At 46.2% G+C, this 12,527-nt stretch overlaps 1 protein-coding gene across 1 annotated transcript; it reads left to right on the forward strand.

The window, feature by feature from the left end:
• The first annotated feature begins 75 nt into the window (after positions 1-75).
• LOC122370619 (actin-related protein 2/3 complex subunit 3-like) lies at positions 76-2,237 on the forward strand. Its single transcript, XM_043346350.1, has 4 exons — positions 76-230; positions 544-714; positions 908-1,103; positions 1,726-2,237. Exons 1-4 carry the CDS (start codon positions 225-227, stop codon positions 1,881-1,883), a joined length of 531 nt encoding a protein of 176 aa, XP_043202285.1. The 5' UTR covers positions 76-224; the 3' UTR covers positions 1,884-2,237.
• Positions 2,238-12,527: the final 10,290 nt, after the last annotated feature.

Raw genomic sequence — 12,527 nt, forward strand, 5'->3', positions numbered from 1 at the left:
AAAAAACCGACGCTAGAGCCGTCACAAGCCAAATTCCGAACACTTACATATTCCACAACCAAAAGTGGCGCGCCTGAGGCGTATTTCGATCATCTTACTTCGGGGACTTCGGGCTTTTTTTGCTGTTTTTCGGTGTTATTTTATGCGACTGCTGAGCTGGAAGATAGGATTGTTGGCTTAGTTTGGGCTTGGGCTTAGTCACACATTTCAGTCAATATCTTATCATGCCGGTACGTATCTTAGCTGTAATAATGTATCATGGCTTCTGCAAATTAAGTTTTTTTCAATTTCAGTTGATTTTTGACTAGACACTTACATGCCTAGGTAATAAATATAGGGCTGTGAACTGTGAAGGCTAGTTTTTTTTTTAAATACAAATCCTGTCTGATATTTAATCATGTTTGTTAGTTAAATATGGCAAAGGTACCTACCTACCTAGATATGGCTGTATAAATGTAGATTGAGACGCTCAAGCAAATGCGGAAAATATGTAGACTCGTACTAGATGCTACTAATGGTTGCCATGGGCTGCCTGTCTTGCAGGCCTACCACTCTCAGTACACCAGCCCACCAGGCCTGGTGGCCAACATGGCCCTGCTGCCAGTGCGGACCCAGTACCGAGGCCCTGCACCACGTGCAACAGACGCAGACATCATTGACGAGGCAATAGGATACTTCAAGGCCAATGTCTTCTTCAGGACATACGAGATCAAGGTATGTGTAGGACTTTTACCAGATTTACCAATAAAATGCTTATTATTTGTGGATAACTCTCCTCAGTTTCAGACTCTGCATGTGGAAACACCTGGTTGGTAATAGTGCTGAATTACTGTGCAAGTTATGTAATGGTTGATACTTGTGGCACTTTTCATATGAGGGTCACTGAGTGCCGCTATGTTTGTTTCAGAGCGAGGCGGACCGCACGCTCATCTACCTAACCCTCTACATCACCGAGTGTCTGAAGAAGCTGCAGAAGTGCGCCAACAAGAACGCCGCCCTGCAGGAGATGTACACGCTGGCCATCTCGCGGTTCGACATTCCCGGAGAGGCCGGTTTTCCGCTGAACGCCGTCTACGGGAAGCCCAAGGACGATACTGAGGCCGGTCAGTGCCCACGCGCCGCCGGTGGGATGGGATGACATCAGGGGGAGGGGGCTGTACGGACTGAGCTACAGTCAGACGAGCCTGGATGACCGACGCGGTGGGTAGGATCTGCTAGTGACATGCCATGGAAGTGATCGAGTGTTGTTTTACCTCGTCGATCTCCTCGCTTTTGTATGGCGTAGGCATGGCTCCTGAAGCCGAGTGGGACCGTTTTAAGAAGACCGAGCAGTGAGCATTCTGTTGTTACTTTCATCCTGTATGTTAAGTCAGGTCAATGAAAATGGTGAAAATGACCTTATGCTCATAATATCAGAGGAACTCATTGAAAGAAGTCTAATGAATTTATCCGATATTATGACTTGAGCATAAGGTCAACTTTACCATTTTTATTAATTACAATCATGCTCAAAGAAACGTTGTACCATATAAAATTTCGTCAGCTCCTTCACATTGTGTGGATCATATTCTACTTTAGCAATTACGGCATCTGTCTTATCGTGACCGAGGCTTAGCTACGCGGTATAGAAGCACTTTTATTTCGCATCCATTTCGTCACGTAACAGATCAGTCACTCTCGCACTCCCTGTGTGTTTGTTACTCAGGTCTGTTCTGTGTTCCACAGACCAGATGCGCCAGTACCTGACCCAGCTGCGCCAAGAGACCGGCCTGCGGATCGCCGAGAAGGTCTTCAGCACCGAGGACGGCAAGCCGTCCAAGTGGTGGCTCTGCTTCTCCCGTAAGAAGTTCATGGACAAGTCGCTGGGCGGCCGCGGCCAGTAGGCGTTTCTTCCGTCTCGCCCCGGGCAGCCGGCCGGGCGGGAGCGGTACTTTGTGGACCTAAACATGCTTTTGTATCCTTGAAGGGGAGGGGAGCGTGGGCGATATGTGATCAACCGGCGTTAGTTGGTGTGGGAGGGAGGGGGAGGGGACAGCGCCGACCGAGCCGACTGGTCAGCTGTTTCTGGGGGGGGGGGGGGGGGAGAGGGACTCACCTTTCCAATCTCGCCAACAGGTGACGCTGGCTGCCGACTGATTCACGGCGGATATGATGATCATGGTGTAGTAGACCTCATCGAGTCCATATTTATGTGATGCTTTTACTGCTAATTAATACATTTATCCGTTAGACTGCAATATTTCGCTTCCTGAAGCTATAATACCGGTTATGCGAACCATGCGCTGGCTCACAGAGCTCTCTGAGGACGCGCCCGCTGACCGTAGTCTAGGTATTGTACAGAAACATTGCTCTGCATACGAGTCCAGCGTTACGCTACCTTTTAAAAGCATTGGGCCCTGGCTGATCGCATTGCTCTGCTGTAGTGATGGGGGTCTGTTTGAACACTGAGGTAAGACCTGAGGTAAGTGCTGGGACTGACAGCCCGTTTTCCACGTCGTAGAGGGCGCTGGGTGTGGTAAGCGGTGTTCCTGCCGATTCAATTTTTCAACTAATTACCTCTGAGCTCAGTGTGTGGTCACTCTAACCGTAGCGGAGGATAGGGCAACTTGGCCGTTTTTTTTTAGAAAGCGTTGTATCTCCAAATTGGCGACATATTTCTGCACTCTCTCAACGCTGGCAGTCACAATCATTTTACTTTGCCGTACAATAAACTGAAAATGATAGATTAGCTACTTGTACTTAGATATTGACGTTTTACAAAGGTCTGCAAAGCGGTCAAATTACCCCGCTAGCAGGGTTTTTTGGCCGGTGGGTTGGGGTAATTCGGCCGGTGTTCATTTGAGGCCTGGATTTGATGTTCCGACAAGTCAGCTTCAGCGTCAGCAATGACGTGCGTCCTATAAGCATTTTTTAAGGCTGACTCGGTGCGGACTTATATTCGAATGGCTTTAACTCAGGTCTTGCCAGTGATTTTAACATTTTCCTGCATAGCTGATAATGCGCTTCCTTTGCACACACTGCTCAATGAAACATTCGCATTAATTTGTCATAAAAATATTTTCACAAAGTAGCTTAAAATTAGTGAGGGTGCATTGTTTAATGTTTGGAAAAAATGTTAGTTTTTACTTTAGCTAAGAAATAATCGACTAATTTCAATTCAACAATGAAATAACTCAACTCAGTATCAAACCCTTACATCTTGCAGCCTTTGCATGTCCGCAAACACGTGTTCGATACTTTTTGCGAACTGCAGATGTGACTATAGTTTGATTTGAGCAAATCCCTGGCTTCTTATTCGTATTGCGTTGTGCAGTGTCTTGACCAGCCCCTAAAAGGCAGACTGTGCCGCAATGCCACCGCCGGCGGCTGTGAACCCAACCTCTCCGTCTGGGGCGGGGCCGCTCGCTGTCATGTACATAAGGTGCAGAAGATCCTGAATTTTGGTGCTAGGGTCGTTTCCGGAGCGCGGGTTTCTGAACATATTTCACCGGTGTTGAGAGCCCTCGGCTGGCATGACATTGCTGATCTTGTCGTCCACCGTGACTGCTCCACTGTGTTCAGGGCGCTGAGTGACCCTTGCGCTCCGGAGGCGATCCGCTCCCTATTCACTCGGCGAGCTGCTGTATCGCAGCGCTCAACGCGGGCAACGTGTGCCGGTGTACTGGAGCTGCCGGCTTACCGGCTGTCCATGTCGCGCCGGGCCTTGTCGTACCGAGCGGCCTCGTCCTGGAATCGCCTGCCGCCTGCCACCACCGGCTCTCGAACTAAAGCGGAGTTTTTACGACTTTTAAACTCGACATGTGACTAGCGCTTTGGTATTTTAGTACAATGTGTATGCGTGTGTGTGCTTGAGTTTTATATGTTTTTACTATTGTGATTGACTAGAAGCTGACACTAATCCATCATTGGAATGCTTCGCTAATACAATATACATAGAAGACCTTTTGGGGCAACAAGCGAGCGAGCGCCAGAGTAAGCCATGTACAGAGTTAGGCTTTTGCGCTTTGCGGTCGGCGAGATACAGACTCAGACGCACGCTTATAGGCACTGGTATAAACGGCTCTAGCCCTAGAGAAAACCCGTTAACTACTCTAAATGGCTCACGTCGGGTGAACTTACCCTCTACGCCAGAAGAACGTCGAAGCTGCTAGACCTTCCGGCTTCCAACGGCTACTAGACGCTAGGAGCCTACAATCACTGCATCGGACTGTAGAAAGACGACGCGTGCCTTGAGTGCGAGGAATCGGACGAGGGAAGACCGTCACCCATTGGCTGGTCGGCTGCTTAGTTGCCCGCCCAGTGGCATCGAGAAAGAGGATCGTTTATACGATTGAGACTATTCAACCGTAGATGTAATCTGAACCCGAAGTGAACAGCTTCGTGGAGTGGCTAGGGCGGCTGGGACGCCCGTATGGTGGTAAGGTAGGAAGCCCAAGGACGGAAAACAAACTATCCTGCTCATTGCTCCTTCGACATGTAGCATGAACCAAAGGCAACTGTTCTCTAAACAGTCTTCTGCCTGAACGACCTCCAGTCCGCCCTCGCCGCCTCTCTCCGCAACAGCTCAGCCGTCCAGAACTCCCTGCTGAACTGGAGGATTCTCCGAGGACTGTCAGCCAGCCACCTCAGCGGGTGCCCTCGCGCTGCGGCCTGGAGTGCAATGTGAGACAGAGAGAGTCGTATCATTGCCAGGAAAACGAGCGATGTTGACCAGAATCGAGTCCCGGTGGACCTCTAGACGGCCCACTTAGACGCAGCCGCACAAGAGGGCCCGCACCATCCAGGCATGGCTGGTCGGAAGGCGCAGCTGATGGGATCACTGCTACCACTAGCTAGCACTGACGGCGACAGGACGGTTCCTGCAGTGGACGTCCACCAACTAACTCCGAACCGGTCAATGGTGGAGTGCGAGCAGTGCAACGACCGCCACTGCAGAGCAGCGCCCGGTCCCGTCTGTCGGGAAAAAATCAAGTCCACCTGCGTTGCCCGGCGCTGCTATGCACGTACTCGATGTGTCCCAGTGGCGGCGGATTCGATTTTGGCGTGGGGGGGCAAGATCCCAGTCGAGATGATGTCATAGGCGGATCCAGAAAGGCGTTTTCGACGCTGTAGGGGACATACCCCTCAAAAAAGTGTCCAAAATCCAAAAACTCCTCGGATTTCGATTCCTTACTGCTGAACAGCATATAGCAAAAAAAAATCTGATAAAAGTGTTTTTATTAGGAAACATAAGGTACGTTTTGTCTATTTCGGGCGATGCAGAAGCCAGGGGGAGGGGGAGTAAATATTTGCTTTAAATGCCCGCTCCCTGTATCCGCCAGTGGACGATGTAACGCTTTTCGTATTGCTGTATTAGAAAAAAGCTCCAATGGGAAAAATTGTGCCATAACCCGATCGCATATCAGATGTTGAAGAACGGTCGGTGCCAAACCTTCTGAAGTAGGCGAGCGCTATTCTTTGCAATGAGGTAACTCGTTACCATTTCCTCTGTTCATTTTACGTTCGATTTCCGTTTAACCTTCCTTTAAAAAGTATTTCTGAGACAGATATCAACTGAAACTAGCTCACAGCGGGAGGAGACCGCTCAAACATTCAGAGACAGTCGGTCGCATCTAAACCTATTGGGACAGCGATCCGCCAGAAACCCTCCCCAAGTCAGTAGTTCGCCAAATAAGATCACCGAGACGGGCTGTCTCGATGGGTTACATACAGTAAGCCTACAGCAAGGCTTAACTAAGGCCCAAACGCTCGTCAAGCTGGGAACGGAGGGCTGAGGTGAGGGAGCGCGGCGGCGGGCTGGGGTGAAAGAATGGTGGACTGGAACGAGAATCCAGAAGCTCTGGTTGGGGCGTTTCTTTATTAGGGCTTTAGGGTGCGCTGACTGCGGTAAGGTCCAAATTATCACACCAAATTTTGCCACGACATCTACCGGTTCAGGCACTCGAAAATCAGCGGCCAGTGATATCTGCAAAGACGAAGCATTTCCAACCCAGCTTCAGCCTGGTGTCAGGGCGCCTCAGGTGGCTTTAATTACAGTTGCACATACCAAACGACCTCAGTGCAGCCAGTCTGTGGCCGAAACCATTCGGAACAGATTTCAACCAAAAGTGAGACATGGTTAGTGCTATCGTTAAGTGACATTATAGACTTGGATCCCGTTGGCTTGACCCACTGGAAGGTGGTAGTTATCGGACGCTGCGGGGCATACTCATTTTTCCAAAATGCCTTAGATTTTACTTTCGTGTTCATAGGCGGCGGAACGGGGAGGGCACCGGGGGCCCGGGGCACCGTGCGGCGTGCACCCCTTTGATGTTGGCATTTTAACGTTAGCCCTATGGGCGTTGCAAGGAAAGAATGGAACCAAAAGTCGGCAGTGCCCCCCCTTAATTGAAGGTGTTCCGCCGCTACTGTTCGTGTTTGATGCTCTTTATTCTATAGCCAGCCTTTAGACAGAGGGGGCCCACTAATGATCAGTGCCCTAACCCTCAAAAGTCTCCATCATTAATTTTTACTTTTTTGATAGTGAAAACTGAAATAAGGCGGATACTGAACTGTGAACATCCAGTTTTAACACTGGCCCCACACAAGCCTCCGAATGCCCAAAGCAGATCTCTGATGACTGGCCTTTGGGTGTCATACCATACCGTGCATTGGTCAATGTGGTCAATGTGTACGACCTCCGCGTTTACCATTTTATGCGCTGGAAACTGTTGCGCTTGAAAAAATCAGGGGAGTCGCTTATTATGAGCGCTCATCAGTCCTAACTACCCGCAAGCGAATGGCTAGCCCTTCCGTCTCCGCTCGCTTGCGATTTGGCATTTATGTAGGTACAAAATAGCGGCAAATGACCACTGAAGGTATGAGTTGCGTCTCTTGCACACCTAAAGTATCTCTAAATCGAATCTAAAAAGACAAAAAATGATATAAAGCGGAAATGGTTAGCATTTACACATATTCAAAAGGCACCGTTGGACAAACTGTAGGAGCGCATAGCTGCAATATCAGATTATGGAAATTTTCCTCATGTTTAGGGCACAAACTATGGAGGGGCAAGAATATACGTTTGCCCCTCCTCCAAAAGTTTATTAGGGGACGATGCCTCCTCTGCCACCCCGTATCTGTCGCCCCTGTAAGCGGTCACTGAAGGCCTGGGCTGCCGCTGCGTCACGTTATAATGCCTCCAAAAATAGGTTGAAGAGAGGAAAACTTCAATTGAACGCGAACGCCTGCCATTTAAGAAAGGCAGCGTATGAAAGTATATAGGCATCTGGTTACATCTTCAGATGATCGAACAGAATAATCAGGTATATGGTTTCTTGTCTAAGCTTTGTCACAAATTATGGGGGGGGGGGGGCAAAAAGATACTTTTGCCCCCACGATTTTGCCAGGGGGGGGCAGCTGCCCCCCCCCCTGCCCCCCCCCGAATCCGCCGCCCCTGAATTGTGTCCCAGCCTGGAGAAGGCGGAAAACGGCGAGCGTACCCTTTCAGGCGTGAGACGAACATGCTCATTAGTCATTATGTTTTATGTTGTCTGCTTATTTCGCCCTCTCTCCACTCGTTGTAGCGTCTTGTGACCATTGCATATCTGATGAACCACTTGTAAATGTTGCAATATACGGCTCTAATAAAACACGTTTTTATATTTATTTTTAAAGAAATATAAGCAAAAAACATCAAAATGTCGAAAAAAGTTATTGCCATTCAAGTGGTAGCCAAAACGAGATGGTTTTCACAGAAAAACAGTCGATTCCCCATTCCAAAATTTTCGGCCCCATTCTGCATCAGGCTGATTTCGTGTCCAATCCAGATTCATGTTATCTATGGACAGAGCTAAGAGCTTTCGTAGGCTTGGCCAGCTTCTATGTACAAGCGCTTCGTACCGGGTTTTGCGGCCCTCTCACGACCCCTACTGAACTTACTGAAGAAGAACGTGACCTTTGTATTCACCGAGGAGTGTAGGGAGTTTTTTGAGGCGCTAAAACGGTATTTATGTGGGAGCCCGGTGCTCTGTTACCCCGACTTCTCGGGTAAATATCCATTTCATGTCTACACCGACGCAAGCTGACGAGCACTGTGAGCGGCGCTGCATCAGGAGTTTGAGGATGGCTCTCACCCTATATAGCTTACGCTAGCCGGGTGTTGACGCCGTCCGAGCTGCCGCAGCCTATACTGGTAAGAGAGCCTGGTAGTCGTCTTTGCTCTTTGAGAAGCTATTTTACTACCTTGACGGTCGGCATTTCATACTGACCACAGACAACAGCGCTCTCGGATACCTACTCCAGGCCACAACGGAACCCAAATGAGGCTGCTCGTGCTCGAGTTCGAGGTGCGGCATCGCCCGGGGCCCGAAATACCGCACGTGGATGGACTGAGCCGTTTGTCTTGGAGGGCAATGAAAGAAGGGCAAAGCCAAAGAGTGACCGTGGTCATCGACCTCGACTCGTGCACTCGGTCGGATTGTACCGTCATTGAGATGGGAATCAAACCGCTAAGTGCCGAGGACTTGCGAGCAGAGCAGCTCAAGGATGAGCAGTTAGAGCCGATTATACGATTTAATGCATACTAATGTGTCACATGCATAGGCAGAAGGATGTGGGCACGCGCTTCATGATCGAAGAATATACCTACTACCGCGTAACTTCATTTTTCCCAACTAAACATTAATTATTCTCCCTCTACAGACAGCTTAATAATACATTAGAACAATTTGATGCACAACATATTATTATGGGTGGGGACTTCAACTTCGTCATATCACCTCAAGTAGATTCTTATAATTACGCTGGCGAAAATAACGTTCGAGCCAAAAGAACCTTCTTAGACCTCACATATAAGCACGGACTTGTTGATGCATGGCGGCAGGCACATCCAGAGGACAAAAAGTACACATGGTACAGAAAAAGCCCACTGAAAGCTGGACGCCTTGACATGTTTTTTGTTTCCGAAGGCTTATTAACTTCATTGAACTCGATTGACATCATTCCTGGGTATCGCACCGATCACAATATGATTACTCTAGAAATCCAAAGCAAAAACAAGAGGGGTAATGGAATATGGAAGCTTAACACTGCACATTTGAAGGATGAAGAATATGTAAAAAGAATTAAAGCATGCATTACCCACACGCTAAAACAATATGCGGTGCCCGTCTATCAAGAGGTTTTTTACAGTGACAGTACACAATACCAAGAAATTCAGCTTACTATAAGCGATTGCTTATTTTATGAAACATTGCTTATGATGTTACGAGGAGAAACCGTGCAGTTTTCAAAACAAAAAGCAAGACACACGAGGCAGAGAGAGAAAAGTTTAGAGAGAAAAATAATGATCGCAGAAGAAAAGTTAACTAGTTCTGGCCAGGCAAACGACTCTGTTCAGTTAGACATACTAAAGAATGAATTAGAGGAACTAAGGCGTCCACTTATAGACGGACTCATCGTCAGATCAAGAGTATCCTGGCACGAGAAAGGAGAAAGGAATTCGAAATACTTTCTCTCTTTAGAAAAAAGAAATGCGGATAGAAAAAATATACAATACATTCAGGTCGGTGAGAGAAATATCACAGATGCAAAAGAAATTTTAGAGAACTTTTCAAACATGTTTGAACAAAAATACAGTACAAATAGCGAAATAAACCCAAATAAAACATTTATATCCAGTAATATTAGAGATAAACTAAACAATATGGATAACGAGGCGTTAGAACACTGTAAAAAATGCTAACAAACCAGTTAGTTAATTCTTCAAGCAAAATCTAGTATTAAAACACACGTTGTTGCAAAAAACGGGTCAGATAACACATATGTTTGCAACCTAACACCACATCCATTTCATCGAAGCAGAAAAGCTAACATCATTGTAAGCCGACAAATATTATCCGTGCAAACCATGCCGTGTTATTTGACACACATGTTTGTTTATGCTTCCTTTGTCTTTTTTTCTGGGATAACGTGTTAGCCAACAAATCAAACGCATGTTGTAATTCACAATCTTAGTTTTCTTACTACCCTTTTTGTTGTAGCATTACAAAGACCTTAGTTAATTGAAAAAAAAATCGCCATTTTGTGCGCCCCTCTGCGCCCGCCATGTTCAGTCTGTGCCAAGTCAGAGAAGGGAGAGGACGTGTGCGTTGTGATGTGGTATATAAAGGAGCTGCTGTGGCGTATAAGTGTTGCGTGGCATAAGGAGCTGGTGTGGTGTTAAATGAAGTCAGACAGTGAAATGATATGGATTATTGGACATGGATTTCATCCTTATTCGTATGGTGAGTGATTATGGTGAAGATGAGTGCAGGCATTGCTGGCGTTTCAGTTTCTCAGTGTGGAGGCACTGTTCATTGGTTGATTGTCAATTGATTTCTATAAGTATTTATGACCGACTGAAGAATGAACATATTGCAGGTTAAGACTGCATTTAACTTTAAACAATAAATTAAATGTACCTAATAGTTCATTGGGCACTCAGGCAGTGCACGCGGTGCGGTGCTGATTTATGTGATGTCCACTGCATCAGTGCATCACATCACAGACTGGTTTATGTCCACTGCATCTATATGTTGTCAAAGAAAATTGTGTAGGTATATGAGCCACAATTGTTCGGTCAGAGAATTTTTGCCTTTTTGTTGCAGTTTCATTTACCTCTACGACAGAAATAAAGCTTTTTAAATGTTCTAATACGTATTTGGAGACTGTTTGGTGCAATGGCTGGTGCGGATTTACAGGCGGGGGTGGTCGTAGAATCAGACCCTGACCCTTGATCGTTTATATATAGCTTAGAACGTAACTTTAGAACGGAGCGCCTTTGCCGCTCGGCAGTTTCCTACAGAAGATTACTTTTTTAGGTTCATTTTTAGTACAATAGAGAAATATTACTGTATGCAGTTGTACGCTTGCTGAAAGGAGCTTGAATGCAGTTTTGAATAAACATGTTTGATGAGTTTAATTCGATTCGTTTTTTTTTTTGGGGGGGGGGCGGCTGTGAAAAGAGGTGACTAACACGCACATTAGTTAAGTTACACGCCTGTTCTCAAAAATGCATTTAGTTTATTAACACGCACAGCTTAGTTAGCTAACACGCAATATGTGTGTTTTGCGTACACGCATATAGCTAGTGAAAAGTGGCCGTGTGACAAACACATGTGTTACCTAACACGTCTCTAGTTATTAACAAAACACACCGATGATAGTCAATAAACACGCTTACACGGCTTATCTTAGTAACCTGGCAAATATTCGAAAACTAGGAGGTGTGTTTCAAAACACGCTATTCAACCTTTTGCGTGTAATTGAAAACACACTTAGTCATGAAATGCGTGTTTTGCTTACACGCCTATGGTTAGTGAAAAGTGGCCGGATAACTAACTAGTTGGTAAACTTTTTTTACAGTGAAGCTGACATTCAGATGTCTGAACTTACAGACACGCTACGCTCAATGAAAAAGGGGAAAACGCCAGGCTCAAACGGATTCCCTGTCGAATTTTTCCGCTGCTTTTGGGCCGAAATAGGTCCATTTTTACACAGAGCACTTACAGAATCACTAAAATACGGTCGGGGTTTAAATACACATCGCGAAGGTATGATAACGTTAATCCCCAAAAAAGGAAAACCACTCCATTCAGCCAAGGCTTGGAGACCTATTACACTACTAAACACTGACTATAAAATTATATCAACAGCCGTAGCAAATAGATTAAAAACAATAATGTCTAAAGTAATCAGCCCAGCCCAAACAGCTTACACGTCAGGCCGATATATCGGAGAAAATACTAGGCTCGTGCTAGACGTGATACACTGGGCTAAAATTAACAAGAAACCTGGGGTGATATTGGCCGCAGACTTCGAAGGAGCCTTCGAATCAGTAGATTGGAAGTACCTCGAGATGGTACTAAACGAATTAAATTTTGGCCCTTACATGAAATACATAGTCAAATCGTTATATTCTAAACGAGAACAATCACTCACGAATTCTACTTAACGGGCATCTACACTGTAAAAAATATTGACGAGCTATGTGTCAAAACAAGGGTCTCGAAACAGTCACCAGGTTGTCAATGCTTCCGGTACCTACCACTTGACTAGTTACCGCTTAGTTAGCTTACAGGCTGAGAACTATCCAGATCGTTATGATCCGGTATTGTAATGATACCCTAGGTGTACCTTTGTTTTGAAGTGCTGAATTAACTATCAAGGTTGTTTGACGTTTGTTTTCGCCTCAATCCGAAACGAGGAAGACCCTCATCAAATTATTAGGTGAAAGCCAGCCTCAGGATGATCAAAATACTAGGGGTAGTTTTGTCATAGTGATCTGTGAAGGTTGAGGAACAAGCCGTAGCAATGCACTCGTCACTAAACCAGCCTGAGATTATTCGCCAGGTAGCGGCTGCGTTTCCCTACTTGCTGAATCATGTTAGCAACTTTCCATTTCCAGACACTTTTTACGGCAAATAAATTGTTGGGTTATTTGGAAGGTGAATGACAATTTTATTTCTATAAGTCAATACATTTGTATTTTCGATTGCCCTAAAACT

The sequence above is a fragment of the Amphibalanus amphitrite genome, unplaced genomic scaffold (genome assembly GCF_019059575.1).
Source record: "Amphibalanus amphitrite isolate SeventyFive unplaced genomic scaffold, NRLGWU_Aamphi_draft 001150F_arrow, whole genome shotgun sequence".
Taxonomy (NCBI): domain Eukaryota; kingdom Metazoa; phylum Arthropoda; class Thecostraca; order Balanomorpha; family Balanidae; genus Amphibalanus; species Amphibalanus amphitrite.

Excerpts from the sequence above, each read along its gene's own strand:
- LOC122370619 (XM_043346350.1), top strand. Across the intron at positions 715-907 it reads TCAGGACATACGAGATCAAG|AGCGAGGCGGACCGCACGCT; the intron begins GTATGTGTAGGA and ends TGTTTGTTTCAG. Across the intron at positions 1,104-1,725 it reads CAAGGACGATACTGAGGCCG|ACCAGATGCGCCAGTACCTG; the intron begins GTCAGTGCCCAC and ends TGTGTTCCACAG.